Below are 18,963 nucleotides of genomic sequence, written 5' to 3' on the forward strand. Positions count from 1 at the left end.
TACCAACCCATCGCTGTATACCCAACACCACCATCTGTCCACATCTCTCACTAGCCAGGGCCCTCCAACCCAACATCCTGTAGCTACATCACTGACCACACTGACTACTGGTGCTAACCTACCAACCCATCGCTGTATACCCAACACCACCATCTGTCCACATCTCTCACCACTAACCCTGGCCCACCAACCAAACATCCTGTAGCTACATCACACCACACTGACTACTGGTGCTAACCTTCCAACCCATCGCTGTATACCCAACACCACCATCTGTCCACATCTCTCACCACTAACCAGGGCCCACCAACCCAACATCCTGTAGCTACATCACACCACACTGACTACTGGTGCTAACCTTCCAACCCATCGCTGTATACCCAACACCACCATCTGTCCACATCTCTCACCACTAACCAGGGCCCTCCAACCCAACATCCTGTAGCTACATCACTGACCACACTGACTACTGGTGCTAACCTTCCAACCCATCGCTGTATACCCCACACCACCCTCTGTCCACATCTCTCACCACTAACCAGGGCCCTCCAACCCAACATCCTGTAGCTACATCACACCACACTGACTACTGGTGCTAACCTTCCAACCCATCGCTGTATACCCAACACCACCATCTGTCCACATCTCTCACCACTAACCAGGGCCCTCCAACCCAACATCCTGTAGCTACATCACTGACCACACTGACTACTGGTGCTAACCTACCAACCCATCGCTGTATACCCAACACCACCATCTGTCCACATCTCTCACTAGCCAGGGCCCTCCAACCCAACATCCTGTAGCTACATCACTGACCACACTGACTACTGGTGCTAACCTACCAACCCATCGCTGTATACCCAACACCACCATCTGTCCACATCTCTCACCACTAGCCAGGGCCCTCCAACCCAACATCCTACAGCTACATCACACCACACTGACTACTGGTGCTAACCTTCCAACCCATCGCTGTATACCCAACACCACCATCTGTCCACATCTCTCACCACTAACCCTGGCCCACCAACCCAACATCCTACAGCTACATCACACCACACTGACTACTGGTGCTAACCTTCCAACCCATCGCTGTATACCCAACACCACCATCTGTCCACATCTCTCACCACTAACCCTGGCCCACCAACCCAACATCCTACAGCTACATCACACCACACTGACTACTGGTGCTAACCTACCAACCCATCGCTGTATACCCAACACCACCATCTGTCCACATCTCTCACTAGCCAGGGCCCTCCAACCCAACATCCTGTAGCTACATCACTGACCACACTGACTACTGGTGCTAACCTACCAACCTATCGCTGTATACCCAACACCACCATCTGTCCACATCTCTCACCACTAACCAGGGCCCACCAACCCAACATCCTGTAGCTACATCACACCACACTGACTACTGGTGCTAACCTTCCAACCCATCGCTGTATACCCAACACCACCATCTGTCCACATCTCTCACCACTAACCAGGGCCCACCAACCCAACATCCTGTAGCTACATCACACCACACTGACTACTGGTGCTAACCTTCCAACCCATCGCTGTATACCCAACACCACCATCTGTCCACATCTCTCACCACTAACCAGGGCCCTCCAACCCAACATCCTGTAGCTACATCATTGACCACACTGACTACTGGTGCTAACCTTCCAACCCATCGCTGTATACCCCACACCACCATCTGTCCACATCTCTCACCCATAACCCTGGCCTACCAAACCAACATCCTGTAGCTACATCACACCACACTGACTACTGGTGCTAACCTACCAACCCATTGCTGTACACTTACACCAGCTACATCACTGTTCCAACTGACTACTGGTGCTAACCTTTTGATACCTTTTGGGGTTTGATACGGTGTGTAAATAAAATATCAATTGCCAAGTGTGTGATTCCTATATTACCTATTATTCTACACAATGGCACTATGACCCTGACCTGAAGAGACAGGTAAAGACCCGTGAAAAGCGTTGTCTTTTGTAAGTGTTCAATAAAATTCTTTTTTGCATCCCTCACTTGAGGTAAGATATCTCCGGGCACTCCGGTTTCCTCCCACATCCCAAAAACATACAAATAAGTTAATTAGCTTCCCCTTAAATTGGCCCTAGACTAAGATACATGCACTACACAATACATACATAGACATAAGACTCTGGTAGGGATTAGATTGGAAGCGACAGTCAGTGATATGACAATATACTCTATACAACGCCGCGTAATATGTTGGTGCTATATAAATACTTAAGCAAATTCTAACAATTTTTGATCTAACTTTCTGTTGGGGCACCTCCTCCTCCCACCCCCCCTACTGGTATTCAGGTGCACAGCAGCCCACTACAGGGTATTTGTAATGTGACTAGATATGAGTGGAATATGGACATATCGGACTCTTGCCCACTGGTCACTGCCTGGCTGCAGTGCTGGTCCTCTGCCTTGTAGACTTTCTTAATGACTGATGTAAGTATGCTGATCAGGTGTTCAGAGACACTAATAACTGCCAGGATAATAGGATTTATTGGACTGTGATAGACTGTGTGGCTGCCTCTGCATATCTCTCGCTTCTGGGCTCCCTGTAAAGAATGTCACATCATAAGGTCCTCTCCATCCTGCTCACCATCTTGTTCCACGTAGTCGTTGGGGTCGTTGTCTCTGCTTCGTGATGTCACCTGCAAAAACCCAGACGGTCAGACTGATGATATGAAACAGGAGTGTATGCTCACCCAAGCCCCCTCCACCCGGGCACACAGGACAGTACACAGTGGCCTCAATTCACTAAGCAGTTTAGACTAGTCTACATATGTTTTTTACTCTACTGATGGTTTGGTGTCATGTTTTAGACCTGTTTTTAGACCTGGTCTAACATTCAGTAATTACGCAACTCACAAAGGCAAACAAGGAGCAACCACACCCATTTTTTTCTGACAGAGATTAGACCAGCTGATGTCTGTGGGTAATGTAATTCTGTGAGGTATTTTAGATGTGAGAATGGAACCCTTTGAATGAATTATGCAGGAGTATAATTGTATGCAGATGAGATCTCATCAGAGGAGAAGGATATCGGTCATAGCTACTCGTTTGTGAATCGCATCTTCTGATCATTTCCCCTGCTTTACCCACCTAATTACCAAATGGTTTAGACCAGGTCTAAAAACAGGTGTATAACATTTGGTAATAGTGAATTCCCCTTTGATGCAACTGACCAAACCATCACTAGACTAGTCTAAACTGCTTAGTGAATTGAGGCCAATGTGTCATCAGCAACGTGCCTACAGCTTCTACCATCATCAAGCGTCACAGGTCACTAATGATCTGTTTCATTGCCTGTTTGCACAAGTGAGATGGCCCCCCCTTTTTTTTTTCCATTGACCAAAAGTTTTTATTAAAATATAAAACAGAAGTAGTACAAAAGGATTAATGCATGTTTAACAGATTAGCAGTCATCATGCATATCAAAAAAGGTCATACAATAGTACCTTTATATACCATATATTCATAAGGAGGACAGAAGAGGGGGAGGGAAGTGAAGAAGGGAAATTTACAGTGGTGTGAAAAACTATTTGCCCCCTTCCTGATTTCTTATTCTTTTGCATGTTTGTCACACTGAAATGTTTCTGCTCATCAAAAACCATTAACTATTAGTCAAAGATAACATAATTGATCACAAAATGCAGTTTTAAATGATGGTTTTTGTTATTTAGTGAGAAAAAAACCTCAAAACCTACATGGCCCTGTGTGAAAAAGAAATTGCCCCCTGACCCTAATAACTGGTTGGGCCACCCTTAGCAGCAATAATTGCAATCAAGTGTTTGCGATAACTTGCAACAAGTCTTTTACAGCGCTCTGGAGGAATTTTGGCCCACTCATCTTTGCAGAATTGTTGTAATTCAGCTTTATTTGAGGGTTTTCTAGCATGAACCGCCTTTTTAAGGTCATGCCACAACATCTCAATAGGATTCAGGTCAGGACTTTGACTAGGCCACTCCAAAGTCTTCATTTTGTTTTTCTTCAGCCATTCAGAGGTGGATTTGCTGGTGTGTTTTGGGTCATTGTCCTGATGCAGCACCCAAGATCGCTTCAGCTTGACGAACAGATGGCCGGACATTCTCCTTCAGGATTTTTTGGTAGACAGTAGAATTCATGGTTCCATCTATCACAGCAAGCCTTCCAGGTCCTGAAGCAGCAAAACAACCCCAGACCATCATACTACCACCACCATATTTTACTGTTGGTATGATGTTCTTTTGCTGAAATGCTGTGTTACTTCTACACCAGATGTAATAGGACACGCACCTTCCAAAAAGTTCAACTTTTGTCTCGTCCGTCCACAAGGTATTTTCCCAAAAGTCTTGGCAATCATTGAGATGTTTTTTAGCAAAATTGAGATGAGCCTTAATGTTCTTTTTGCTTAAAGAGTAACTGTCAGGCTACAAAAGCTAATTTAAACCTCTATTCTCCTGTGTTAAACAGTTTAGAAAGAAGCCAAAAAGGCATTACTGAAGATAAAAATCTCTCTTTCATTTGATGTGTGCTTATCAGCAAAGCTGTTATTCCCAAGCTCTTAAGAGGACGCAAGCCGCATACCATACTGCAAAGCATTCTGGGGCCCTCCCCTCGGCTGCTAATGAGAAGTTACAGGGTCAAGTAACAATAGCATGTAACTCAGTCCAGCGCACAGCACTGATAAATCTCCTGGCAGAGTACACTGCAGGAGTCCACTATTGTTCCTAGCCACATGGCTAATTAATATTCACTGCACACTGTGTTATTCAGTACGAGCTTATCTGTGATCAGGAAGCAGGGAGGACATGACGACACATTTGGCTTCATAGGAGACAGACAAACATGGAACCTGCCATGAGCTGTCAGGAGCATCATTCTCTGCATATACTATATAAAAATTCTGTGAAGTACAAACGTGGACAGTGAAATGCATATGTAATGTAAGTACAGCCTATATTTAGCTACTGATATATGTGTTTATTTTCTCTGAGACCTTATACCTAACAGCTCCTCTTTAAAAGTGGTTTGCACCTTGGATATCTGCCATGCAGTCCGTTTTTGCCCAGTCTCTTTCTTATGGTGGAGTTGTGAACACTGACCTTAATTGAGGCAAGTGAGGCCTGCAGTTCTTTAGATGTTGTCCTGGGGTCTTTTGTGGCCTCTCGGACGAGTTTTCTCTGCGCTCTAGGGGTAATTTTGGTCGGCCGGCCACTCCTGGGAAGGTTCATCACTGTTCCATGTTTTTGCCATTTGTGGATAATGGCTCTCACTGTGGTTCGCTGGAGTCCCAAAGCTTTAGAAATGGCTTTATAACCTTTACCAGACTGATAGATCTCAATTACAGTACTTTTGTTCTCATTTGTTCCTGAATTTCTTTGGATCTTGGCATGATGTCTAGCTTTTGAGGTGCTTTTGGTCTACTTCTCTGAGTCAGATAGCTCCTATTTAAGTAATTTCTTGATTGAAACAGGTGTGGCAGTAATCAGGCCTGGGGGTGACTACAGAAATTGAACTCAGGTGTGATAAACCACAGTTAAGTTATTTTTTAACAAGGGGGGCAATCACTATTTCACACAGGGCCATGTAGATTTGGAGTTTTTTTTCTCACTAAATAATAAAAACCATCATTTAAAACTGCATTTTGTGTTCAATTATGTTATCTTTAAACTAATAGTTAACGGTTTTTGATGAGCAGAAACATTTAAGTGTGACAAACATGCAAAAGAATAAGAAATCAGGAAGGGGGCAAATAGTTTTTCACACCACTGTAGGAGGGATGTTTTGGCGCCCAAGGGTGGGTGTATTGTGGAGAGAGAGAGAGGGGGGGGGGGGTAGGGAGGGGTATAAGCAAGAGAATATACAAAATGAAGGGATATTGTGAAAAGGAGAGAACAAACCATGACATAAATGGAATCAACGGCCAGTATTGTCAATCCAACAGCCCCATATCTTATTACATTTCGAGGGGCAGCCTCTATGGTGGTAGACCAATTTTTTTTATAAGGAGTAGAGTTTTTGACCCTGACTCGCCAGTCAGTGTATCTAGGGGGGGAATGCTATACATTGTTTGAGCATAAAAGTGGATTCTATCAAAAAAGTCTTCTCAAATTTGTTAATATCTTTGTCATAGATATTTAAAATACAGCTTTTAGAGAACCAGAGATGAAGCACCCTCTTGTATTTTACCTTATAAATCAGTGGGAACATGACAGTAAACACCTAATCTGCTCTTTGTTTCATTGTTCTCTGTTTAATCTGACTGTTATCACCTCTGATAAGAATCCCCGACTTAGCACTCAGTCTAACTTTGCTATGGAAAGATTATAGCTGAGTCTGTCTTCTCTGGTGTCTTTTCAAGCCCAAGCCTGCCCCCTTGTGGCTCTGCTATAATGACTCAGCAATAATTATTCCCTCCAAAGCCAGACTGAATGCTCAGTCCGGGATTCTTATCACAGCTGATAACAGACACTTTTAGCAGTGAGGAGGAAACAGAGAGCATGGTAAGTGTTTTCTCTAATGTTCTTACTGATATATATGGTAACATGCACAAGGGTGCTTCCTCTCTGGTTCCCTTTAATATCAAGGGCAATAGGGGATCCCATTATGTCGTGAAGGAAGTCAACTACCTGCTTCCAAAGGTCAGCTATTGGGGGACGCTGCCAAAGAAGGTGTATAAAAGTAGGATTGAGGGCTCTGCATTTAGGGCATTGGTTAGAGGTATTAGAATTAAATTTGGAGATACGACTTGGGGTGAGGTAGCTTTAATGTGTAATGTATAGTTGTGTGAGGCGGTCCTTAATACATGGTAACACTTGTCGAGCGGCCAATAGACTATCCTCCCACTCCTCTTCATCTAATTGGACACCCAGTTGTATCCATTTGTTTATAAAGTGATCTACTACAGGCCCAGCAAGATGTTCTGACAGTATAGAATAGAAGGCTCCAATGTGGTGGGTGAGTGGTCCGTCTTTAATGGACTCGACAATAAGAGAAGTTCCAGTTAAGGGGAGACCCGAGGGGAATTGGGCCTGCAGGGCATGTTGTAGTTGAAAATACAGAAATTGGTAGTGTGGAGACAGGGAAAGTTTAGTGGAAAGAGTTTCTAAGGGAATAAGGTGTGCGTTTGAAGGATCTGCCCAAGGTAATGGTATGCCTTTGTCTGTCCAGCAGGAAACGTTTGTAAGTTTAGCTAGTTCCGGCAGTTTAGTGTTATGCCAGAGAGGTGTAAAGTGTTCCCATATAGGTGAGGGTATTATTTTAGTCACCTCATGCCAGATGCAGGTGGCTTGGGATAACATGGTATTGTTCGGGTCATTTTGGGTAAGGTTGCCCTTAAGTAGAGCAAATGGCAAATTCTTAGTGTGTTCCGTGGCAGAGAAGCCCAATAGTTCAGGCGAGTGTAGCGAGTTAGAAACAAACCAATGGGAAATTTGTTCAAGTTGAGATGCCAGGTGATATAGAGAGGGAGATGGCAAGGCCACCCCACCAAGAGTAGCAGGACACTGTAGTGTAGTATACTTAAGTTTGGCGCGAGATTTGTTCCAAACGATACAGATCATCAAAGATCTCAGTTTTTTTAAGGAAGGTTATGGGTAAGTATACAGGGGAATTATGGACAGTCTATCGTGTGCGCCGCATAATCAGGAAACAATGGGAACAGGACATCGCATTCTGAGTGCTACCATCCCAATGACTACAGGACTGACCATCTAACAACAATTATAGATAGGCATGTTACCGCCTTCCATAGACACAAATGCTGCTCTAATTCAGCGATGGACTCCATCTATAGAAAAAACAACCATCCTACTCTGTACATATCACATAGAGAGCTGGAGGGACCAAACAATGGACTTAATCTCCTTAGCGGTAACCCCGTGCTGGACACGGGGTAAGCCGCCGCGGAGGATTCCTCAGGCCCTGCTGGGCCGATTTGCATAAATTTTTTTTCAAACACGCAGCCAGCACTTTGCTAGCTGCGTGTTTGGTCCGATCGCCGCCGATCCGCCACAAAACAGGCCCCCCCCCCCCCCCGCATTTCCCTTGCGCAGCCTGCCAATCGCCGCCAGGCTGCGCTATGGGGTGGATCGGGACTCCCTGTGACGTCACGACGTTGATGACGTCACTCCGATCATTGCCATGGCGACGGGGGAAGCCCTCAAGGAAATCCTGTTCAGAACGGTATTTCCTTATGGGCAAGCGGCGCCGGCGGCGATCAGATGCTACGGGGGAACGCTGCAAGGAGGGGGGAAGCATGTAGCTAGCACTAGGCTAGCTACATGCTAAAAAAAAAAAAAAATACTTGCGGCCGCGGGAATCATACCGCCAGGGAGGTTAAGGTGAACCAGAGATGAAAATAAACTAAGGAGATAAACAATTGGATCTGTCCTTCTACTCCTAAAAATGACTTTTAAATATCTCAAGGTTTTATTTTATGTATAAACATATGCAGTACAGGTAGTCCCCGACTTACGAACGACCCGCCGATACGAACGGCATGGATTCAGTGTTTCCATGGGAACAAGCCCCATATTTTTTTTCCCAAATTGGACTTGTAGTTTTTGAGTAAATCGATTTTAAAAAATTCAAAGAAAAAATGGCTTTTAAACTTGTATAAGCAGGCACAGAAGGCAGAGGTGACACAGAGGGGGACACTGGAGGCACAGGGGAGGTACAGGGGACAGTGATAGCACATTGTTCCGACTTAAGAACGGATTCAGGTTAAGTACGCAACCTACAGTCCCTATCTCGTTCGTTAACCAGGGACTACCTGTACAAAGCAGATTTAATGTTTCATAGTCTCTGCTCATTTGCAGTGTCTCAAGAGTCTCAGATTAAAATTTACCTTTTTTTATCTTTTCCCCTCAGAGTAAAAATCCCAGCTATCTGCTTAGGAAAGTGTTTTATAGCTGTAATTTGTTACTAGTGAGCCGACTGGAGAAAAACTCAGTACCATAGCTAATTATAAACTCTTTCAGGCAGGGAAAAAAAAGAAAAGGAGCGCAGCATAAGTGTCTGTATGCTAGCCACTGTATAGACATATGTCTAGCTCATCATGTCACATGTCATCTCTGGTACAATTTAAAGGACAACTATCGAAGTAAACAATTTTTACTTTTTTTTTTTAAGAGATGAGGGACTTATTGGTAATAGATAATAATAGGAAAAAATGTAGCAAAGACCATCCAGCACAGGGGGCGCCACTAGCTGAAGATTCGGGAGTGTAGCAGAGTCTGCTGACTGAAAGCCATGGCAACAGGCTCCCTTTCTCCCTGCTCATGCTTCGGACCATTTCATTGGCTGTCTGCAGTTGCATAGCAACGGTAAGCATCTCCCTCTATGCCAGCCAGTGGAAGGATAGTGTACATCAGTGGGCAGGCAGATTGGAATACACACTGTGCACGCAGGCTCTGAGAAGCACGTTTCCTCGGGATTTACTATACTACACAGCGCCCCCCCTCTGTACTGACCGGGATCACACGGGCGTTGTTGGAGATGAGGTCACGAGAAGTCACATGACGCGTCTGGTCTTCAAGGCATCGAACGTCCAATGTGAACTCCACCGAACACTCTGCGCAAAACTCCTCGCATGTACAATCCTGTGCGGGGGAATCAGCAATGGTCAGTGCCAGTTAGTGCCTGGCCTGTGGCAGTTACTTACACAAGACAATTAAACTTTATTTATTTATCACGCACTAACAATACGCAGCGCTGTACAATAGACAGGGGGACATCACATTAAACAACGCTGCACATTAAAAAGGAACTGTAGTGAAAATAATGTAATGAATACATTTTTTTACTGATATTTATTTATGCATTAGTCAGTGTTTGCACTTTGTAAAATCTTTCTTCTTCCCGATGTACATTTTGAAATTTATCGCATTCTGCTATATATCACTATAGGGCCTCTTTACTGCATTCTGCTATATGTCACTACAGGGCCTCATTACTGCACTCTGCTATATGTCACTACAGGGCCTCTTTATGTAATTCTGCTATATGTCACTACAGGGCCTCTTTACTGCATTCTGCTATATGTCACTACAGGGCCTCTTTACTGCATTCTGCTATATGTCACTACAGGGCCTCATTACTGCACTCTGCTATATGTCACTACAGGGCCTCTTTACTGCATTCTACTATATGTCACTACGGGGCCTCTTTACTGCATTCTGCTCTATGTCACTACAGGGCCTCTTTACTGCATTCTGCTATATGTCACTACAGGGCCTCATTACTGCACTCTGCTATATGTCACTACAGGGCCTCTTTACTGCATTCTGCTATATGTCACTACAGGGCCTCTTTACTGCATTCTGCTCTATGTCACTACAGGGCCTCTTTACTGCATTCTGCTCTATGTCACTACAGGGCCTCTTTACTGCATTCTGCTATATGTCACTACAGGGCCTCTTTACTGCATTCTGCTATATGTCACTACAGGGCCTCTTTACTGCATTCTGCTATATGTCACTACAGGGCCTCTTTACTGCATTCTGCTATATGTCACTACAGGGCCTCTTTACTGCATTCTACTATATGTTACTACAGGGCCTCTTTCAGGGCCTCTTTACTGCATTCTGCTATATGTCACTACAGGGCCTCTTTACTGCATTCTGCTATATGTCACTACAGGGCTTCTTTACTGCATTCTACTATATGTCACTACAGGGCCTCTTTACTGCATTCTACTATATGTCACAACAGGGCCTCTTTAAAGGGAACCTAAACTGATAGGGATATGGATGTTTCCTCTTAAACAATACCAGTTGCCTGGCAGTCCTGATGATCTCTTTGGCTGCAGTAGTGGCTGAATCACACACCTGAAACATGCATGCAGCTAATCCAGTCTGACTTCAGTCAGCGCACCTGATCTGTATGCTTGTTGAGGGGCTGTGGCTAAAAGTATTAGAGACACAGGATCAGCAGGGCTGCCAGGCAACTGGTATTATTTTAAAAGGAAAAATCCACATCCTTCTCAGTTTAGGTTCCCTTTAATTCAAACAATCGGCCTCTCTGCATTTCTCCAGACTCAATCAGCCAGCCTGCTGCCTACATAAAGAGCGTTTAATGGTTTTGCAGTTGAACATTTTTGAAAAACAAATAAGTGTAATCCTAAATTTTCTTCCTCATCAGTTCAGCATAAGATTCAGAACAACTGCCCACACCCCCTAAACATACAGCCCCAGCGGACATTACCCTGGAATATTGCATCTTGTCCACGATGTCATCACTGGTCAGCGGGACGAGCCCTGTGGGCGGAGTCAGATGTTAGGAGGAGGGGTCAGAGCAGAAGGTGGACAGTGATGGGGATCTGAGTCATTCTATACTCACCTACTCTGTGTGCAATGAATTCATCGTGTAAGACAGAGGAATTGGCATCTATCTGCACCCAGTCAATGGCTGAAAGAGAAAGGAAGACTTACTGGTTTCTACGTTAGTTTCTATGTTAGGAAGACCCTTATCTCTATTTAAAGGACAACTGACCCGAGAGGGATATGAGGGCGGCCATATTGATTTCCTTTAAACAATGCACATTACCTGGCTGCCCTGCTGACCCGTTGTCCCTAATACTTTCAGTCATAGACCCTGAACAAGCATATGCAGATCAGATATTTGGCTGCATTCGTCACATGCTTACTTCAGGTGGGTGATTCAGACTCTACTGATGCATGAAAGTTCAGCAGGATTCCAGGCAACTGCTATTGTTTAAAATGAAATACATATGGCAGCCTCCATATCCCTCCCAGGTCAGTTGTCCTTTAAACCAGAACCCATTCCAATAAAGTTTTTGTTTGCCTGAATCAGACAATTTGTGCCATCCACTGGGAGGTAAATCCGCCATTGCCTCCCATTTTTAAACTGCTTGTAGTGTATTTAATTATTTTTGGCACCTCTGTTTCTCAATTATCCATAAAATATATCATCCACCCTTGGTGGACAAGTGCTATCCCTTACATTAGCCACATATACACATCCAATCTTGATTGGCCAATCATTGACCAATTTTACCAACTCCATGTCGTATGCGGGCCAACAGACTGAATAGCATGAACAGATTGTTTAAGTAAAACCTCATACTGCATGGACGTGATAAAATTGGCCAATCAAAACTGGGTGTGTGTAACAGGCTTTTTACATCTACAGAGAGCGACTTCTTAACCCTAAATGTATTCTCCCCACCTGCCTATACAGTGGTTGCACATGTGAGTATTTCATTACAGGACATTCCTTATCAATACAGGTGAATACATTCTACACTATAGTGGGCTCTAGATTTCCCCTTTAGTCTTATAATAAAACTTCTGTTTTACAAAGAAACAAAACCAAGTGAGTGGAGATCAGGTGAGCCACGATCACTTTGCTAGAACATCTCAGCTCTACAGAAATCGCTCATTTATATCAGATGTCCCTATGGGGAAAGCAGCAGCTGAAAAGCAGATAAAGAGACTTGGAACTAGTAAGCAGTGAATAATGAGGTCATCACAGGGGGAGGAGACTCACCAATAGTCGGGACTTCTGCTATAAACACACGGCGGATGGAGTTTGCAATCCTGCAAGAAACAAGGCGATAAGTTGGTGAGAAAACCAGACTGAGGGCCTGATATTCATTCTTCCTCCTAACTTTTCTCCCAAGTGATATTTTCACATCTTAAAAATAAAATGCCTTTAAAGAAAATCTGTAATGAAAAAACCTCCCCTGGGGGGTACTCACCTCGGGTGGGGGAAGCCCCCGGATCCTATTGAGGCTTCCCCCGTCCTTCTCGGTCCCACTGCAGCGCCAAAAATCCTCCCAGAGCGGCGGCTCCAGCGCAGGATCCGCTCTCTGCATGGAGATAGGCGAAAATAGCTCTACTGCGCAGGCGCAAGTCTCCTGCACCTGCGCAGTGTAGAAGGGACCCAACGGAGATCGGCTATTTTCGCCTATCTCCGTGAGAAGAGCCGCAACAGCGCCCCCGCTGGAGCCAGGGAAGGTAAATATTGCACAGCCCGACAAGTTGCCGCCTGTGCGCTCCGTGGGCTGCAGCGAGACCGCCGTGGGACACAGGAGGACGGGGGAAGCCTCGATAGGGTCCAGAGGCTTCCCCCTACTGAGGTGAGTACCCCCCAGGGGAACTTTTTTTCAGTACAAGTTTCAACCCGCAAGCAAGAAAATACTCAGAATAATGTTGACAGTACTTTTCCTCCTACTTTTTGGTACTATTTCAATCTGATCCTGAGGCCTTTACTCAATTCAATATTTTTTCCAGGATAGTGATCAGCAAACTTGGCTCTCCAGCTGTTAGGCTGGTTTCACAGTGGGACGTTACCTGCGCACGTTAGAGCAGCCTGTAACGCACCCCACCGCACAGCAATGAAAAATCAATGGGCTGTTCACAGTGCCCACGTTACATTGTAACGCTGCGCCATAATATAACGTACTGCATGCAGTACTTTGTAAGCGGCAGAGCCGTGTTACACTGCTTGCACATGCTCAGTAACATTGGGGAGGAGCGGAGAGCGGCCGGGCACATGGCTAATTAATATTCACTGCACTCAGTGACGTGCAGTGTTTACTTCTTGGAACGGCCGCTCTGTGTGGCGATTGGCCGGGCGGGACCACGTGATGCCGCATGCGTCCAAGAGTGCGCATCACGGCATCACGGACGCCAGAGTGAGCTGCACAACGCGGCTCGCTCTGACGTCCAAAGCAGAGAGCACCAGGCGTTGCGTTAGGGGCACGTTGTGCGACCATAACGTCCCCTAAAACGCAACGTCCTGGTGTGAAACCAGCCTTAAGGAACTGCAAGTCCCACAATGCATCGCGGGAGTCTGACAACCACAATCATGATTCATAAAGGCAAATGCATTGTGGGACTTGTAGTTCCTTAAAGATACTCTGACGCCTCTTTGAAAATCAGTTTTTAGCTCTTATTTATGTTAAAGGATACCACAACTGAAATGTGACATAATGAGATAGACATGTGTATGTACAGTGCCTAGCACACAGATAACTATGCTGTGTTCCTTTTTTTCTTTCTCTGCCTGAAAGAGTTAAATATCAGGTATGTAAGTGGCTGACTCAGTCCTGACTCAGACAGGAAGTGACTACAGTGTGACCCTCACTGATAACAAATTCCCCTTTTTTACCTCTTTCTTGCTCTCAGAAGCCATTTTCTGCTAGGAAAGTGTTTTATAGTTGGAATTTCTTATCAGTGAGGGTCACACTGTAGTCACTTCCTGTCTGAGACAGGACTGATTAAGCCACTTACATACCTGATATTTAACTCTGTCAGGCAGAGAAAGAAAAAAGGAACACAGCATAGTTATCTGTATGCTAGGCACTGTACATACACATGTCTATCTCATTATGTCACATTTCAGTTGGGGTATCCTTTAAGGATCTATTCCAAACCTAAAACGCCGCTATCCCGCGGCAGAATGAGGGTTTTATCACCCTCAAATCCTAGGGCAAAAATCCACAACTTTCTTGGTCTTGGATTTTGCTGCCCGAGGAGGCAGAGCTTACCGCTGTAGCTCTGACTCCATTTGCGTCAATCCACCGCTGATCGCCGCCTCTCCCCGCCCCTCTCAGTGAAAGAAGACTGAGAATTTTTAGAGCCCATTAACACTTAAGTGTTTACTGAAATGCAATTAAACGCAAAAGCGTGTGGTAAATGCAACGTATGTTATCGACAAAATGTGTTTACACTGTGAACAACACAATTGTCATACCGCAACTGCAAAGCATGGAGGGCGATAATGTACTTTTAGGGGACGGAGCAGAAAAAGCTCACAGGGAACAGTTCTACAATCACAGCAGCCAATAAAGCACAAAGCATTGTGATTGGCCAAATAGTGTGGGCGCAGATACTATAGCCTAGGCTACCAGAATCCTAGTAATTCTGGAGAGTGCTGTCCACCCAATCACATTAGCAGAATTTCCCTATGAGCTTTCCTGCTGAGTCCCCCAAACTAGACTAGAGCCGCATGGAGTTTGTATGTTGTATGTTTGTATGTTATCACCAGGTTTATATAGGTTTACTCCGGGGACTTCCACATCTCAATAACAAACTGGTAAGTTTATTAGTTCCCCCCAAACTAGCCTTATAAGATGGCCATACACTATTCAAAAATCACTCAATATGGTTTGCGATCTATATTATGGACATCAGGATTGATATTATTAATATTAAGGGCTAAAATTAATTGAAAGATAGAGCCACAATGCTAATTTTCAATCTGTGTAATATAGTAATATTGATTGTAATATCGACCGAAAACATTAAATCGAGAGATAGTTGAATGGTGCATGGCAAACCTTAGACTAAAGAGGGGAAATTAGACTATGATAGGGATTAGAGTGTGAGCTCCTCTGAGGACAGTCAGTGACAAGACTATGTACTCTGTAATGTGTTGCAATAGATGTCAGTGCTATATAAATACATAATAATAATATGGAAGGACATTACACTATGACTATGGTACAATTAGACTTTGAGCTGCTCTGAGGAGTACATTTGGAATCGGTGCCGGGAGACTTGGGCGCAGGATACAGCCGGTCTATGGCTGATCCTGCTTCTGCACAAGTCCCGGCCGTGTTAATTACTATTCCCCCTCCAGGCCGCCATGGATGGTGGGGAATGATATAAATCGGCTTCCAACGATTGCTGGAGGCCAAATTATTGTGTTTTTCAAGTAACCTCAGCTCCATCTTCTGACGGCGCCGACGTCACTCACCGAGTGCTGCAATAGGTGTGATTCCAATTATAGTCTATGGTGGTGCCGGCTGCGCCCAAATCTAGCAGCGCTGCAAAGCACTGCTCCGGCTCTGAAGACAGTCAGTGACATGGCTATGTACTCTGTAAAGTGCTGCAGGAGATGCCAGTGCTATATAAGTACATAATATTAATATGGTAGGACATTAGATTATGACTATGGTAGGATTAGATTGTGAGCTCCTCTGAGGACAGTCAGTGACATGACCATGTACTCTGTAATGTGCTGCAGAAGATGTCAGTGCTATATAAATACATAATAATAATATGGGAGGACATTAGACTACGACTATGGTAGGATTAGATTGTGAGCTCCTCTGAGGACAGTCAGTGACATGACTATGTACTCTGTAATGTGCTGCAGAAGGTGTCAGTGCTATATAAATACATAATAATATGGTAGGACATTAGACTATGACTATGGTAGGATTAGAGTGTGAGCTCCTCTGAGGACAGTCAGTGACATGACTATGTACTCTGTACAGTGCTGCAGAAGATGTCAGTGCTATATAAATACATAATAATAATATGGTAGGACATTAGATTATGACTATGGTGGGATTAGAGTGTGAGCTCCTCTGAGGACAGTCAGTGACATGACTATGTACTCTGTAATGTGCAGCAGGAGATGTCAGTGCTATATAAATACATAATAATAATATGGTAGGACATTAGACTATGACTATGGTAGGATTAGAGTGTGAGCTCCTCTGAGGACAGTCAGTGACATGACTAAGTACTCTGTAATGTGCTGCAGAAGATGTCAGTGCTATATAAATACATAATAATAATATGGTAGGACATTAGACTATGACTATGGTAGGGTTAAAGTGTGAGCTCCTCTGAGGACAGTCAGTGACATGACTATGTACTCTGTAATGTGCTGCAGAAGATGGCAGTGCTATATAAATACATAATAATATGGTAGGACATTAGACTATGACTATGGTAGGATTAGAGTGTGAGCTCCTCTGAGGACAGTCAGTGACATGACTATGTACTCTGTAATGTGCTGCAGAAGATGTCAGTGCTATATAAATACATAATAATAATATGGTAGGACATTAGACTATGACTATGGTAGGATTAAAGTGTGAGCTCCTCTGAGGACAGTCAGTGACATGACTATGTACTCTGTAATGTGCTGCAGAAGATGGCAGTGCTATATAAATACATAATAATATGGTAGGACATTAGACTATGACTATGGTAGGATTAGAGTGTGAGCTCCTCTGAGGACAGTCAGTGACATGACTATGTACTCTGTAATGTGCTGCAGAAGATGGCAGTGCTATATAAATACATAATAATAATATGGTAGGACATTAGACTATGACTATGGTAGGGTTAAAGTGTGAGCTCCTCTGAGGACAGTCAGTGACATGACTATGTACTCTGTAATGTGCTGCAGAAGATGGCAGTGCTATATAAATACATAATAATATGGTAGGACATTAGACTATGACTATGGTAGGATTAGAGTGTGAGCTCCTCTGAGGACAGTCAGTGACATGACTATGTACTCTGTAATGTGCTGCAGAAGATGTCAGTGCTATATAAATACATAATAATAATATGGTAGGACATTAGACTATGACTATGGTAGGATTAAAGTGTGAGCTCCTCTGAGGACAGTCAGTGACATGACTATGTACTCTGTAATGTGCTGCAGAAGATGGCAGTGCTATATAAATACATAATAATAATATGGTAGGACATTAGACTATGACTATGGTAGGGTTAAAGTGTGAGCTCCTCTGAGGACAGTCAGTGACATGATTATGTACTCTGTAATGTGCTGCAGAAGATGGCAGTGCTATATAAATACATAATAATATGGTAGGACATTAGACTATGACTATGGTAGGATTAGAGTGTAAGCCCCTCTGAGGACAGTCAGTGACATGACTATGTACTCTGTAATGTGCTGCAGGAGATGTCAGTGCTATATAAATACATAATAATAATATGGTAGGACATTAGACTATGACTATGGTAGGATTAGATGGTGAGCTCCTCTGAGGACAGTCAGTGACATGACTATGTACTCTGTAATGTGCTGCAGAAGATGGCAGTGCTATATAAATACATAATAATAATATGGTAGGACATTAGACTATGACTATGGTAGGATTAGACAGTGAGCTCCTCTGAGGACAGTCAGTGACATGACTATGTACTCTGTAATGTGCTGCAGAAGATGTCAGTGCTATATAAATACATAATAATATGGTAGGACATTACACTATGACTGTGGTAGGATTAGACTGTGAGCTCCTCTGAGGACAGTCAGTGACATGACTATGTAGTCTGTAATGTGCTGCAGAAGATGTCAGTGCTATATAAATACATAATAATAATATGGTAGGACATTAGACTATGACTATGGTAGGGTTAAAGTGTGAGCTCCTCTGAGGACAGTCAGTGACATGACTATGTACTCTGTAATGTGCTGCAGAAGATGGCAGTGCTATATAAATACATAATAATATGGTAGGACATTAGACTATGACTATGGTAGGATTAGAGTGTGAGCTCCTCTGAGGGACAGTCAGTGACATGACTATGTACTCTGTAATGTGCTGCAGAAGATGTCAGTGCTATATAAATACATAATAATATGGTAGGACATTAGACTATGACTATGGTAGGATTAGACAGTGAGCTCCTCTGAGGACAGTCAGTGACATGACTATGTACTCTGTAATGTGCTGGAGGAGATGTCAGTGCTATATAAATATATAATAATAATATGGTAGGACATTAGACTATGACTATGGTAGGATTAGAGTGTGAGCTCCTCTGAGGGACAGTCAGTGACATGACTATGTACTCTGTAATGTGCTGCAGAAGATGTCAGTGCTATATAAATACATAATAATATGGTAGGACATTACACTATGACTGTGGTAGGATTAGACTGTGAGCTCCTCTGAGGACAGTCAGTGACATGACTATGTAGTCTGTAATGTGCTGCAGAAGATGTCAGTGCTATATAAATACATAATAATATGGTAGGACATCAGACTATGACTATGGTAGGATTAGAGTGTGAGCTCCTCTGAGGACAGTCAGTGACATGACTATGTACTCTGTAATGTGCTGCAGAAGATGTCAGTGCTATATAAATACATAATAATATGGTAGGACATTACACTATGAC

General features: G+C 43.8%; 1 protein-coding gene across 1 annotated transcript in view; it reads right to left on the reverse strand.

Moving 5' to 3' along the window:
• The window catches only part of POLR2C (RNA polymerase II subunit C), a 105,815-nt gene that overhangs the window by 8,685 nt on the left and 78,167 nt on the right, over nucleotides 1-18,963 (reverse strand). The window contains exons 2-6 of the mRNA XM_068261486.1: nucleotides 12,547-12,596; nucleotides 11,377-11,445; nucleotides 11,242-11,294; nucleotides 9,510-9,638; nucleotides 2,654-2,705 (exon numbers count right to left, since the gene is read on the reverse strand). Coding sequence (XP_068117587.1) covers nucleotides 2,654-2,705; nucleotides 9,510-9,638; nucleotides 11,242-11,294; nucleotides 11,377-11,445; nucleotides 12,547-12,596 — 353 coding nt within the window. The remainder of the gene's footprint in view (nucleotides 1-2,653; nucleotides 2,706-9,509; nucleotides 9,639-11,241; nucleotides 11,295-11,376; nucleotides 11,446-12,546; nucleotides 12,597-18,963) is intronic.

This window comes from Hyperolius riggenbachi, chromosome 11 (assembly GCF_040937935.1).
Source record: "Hyperolius riggenbachi isolate aHypRig1 chromosome 11, aHypRig1.pri, whole genome shotgun sequence".
Classification (NCBI taxonomy): Eukaryota; Metazoa; Chordata; class Amphibia; order Anura; family Hyperoliidae; genus Hyperolius; species Hyperolius riggenbachi.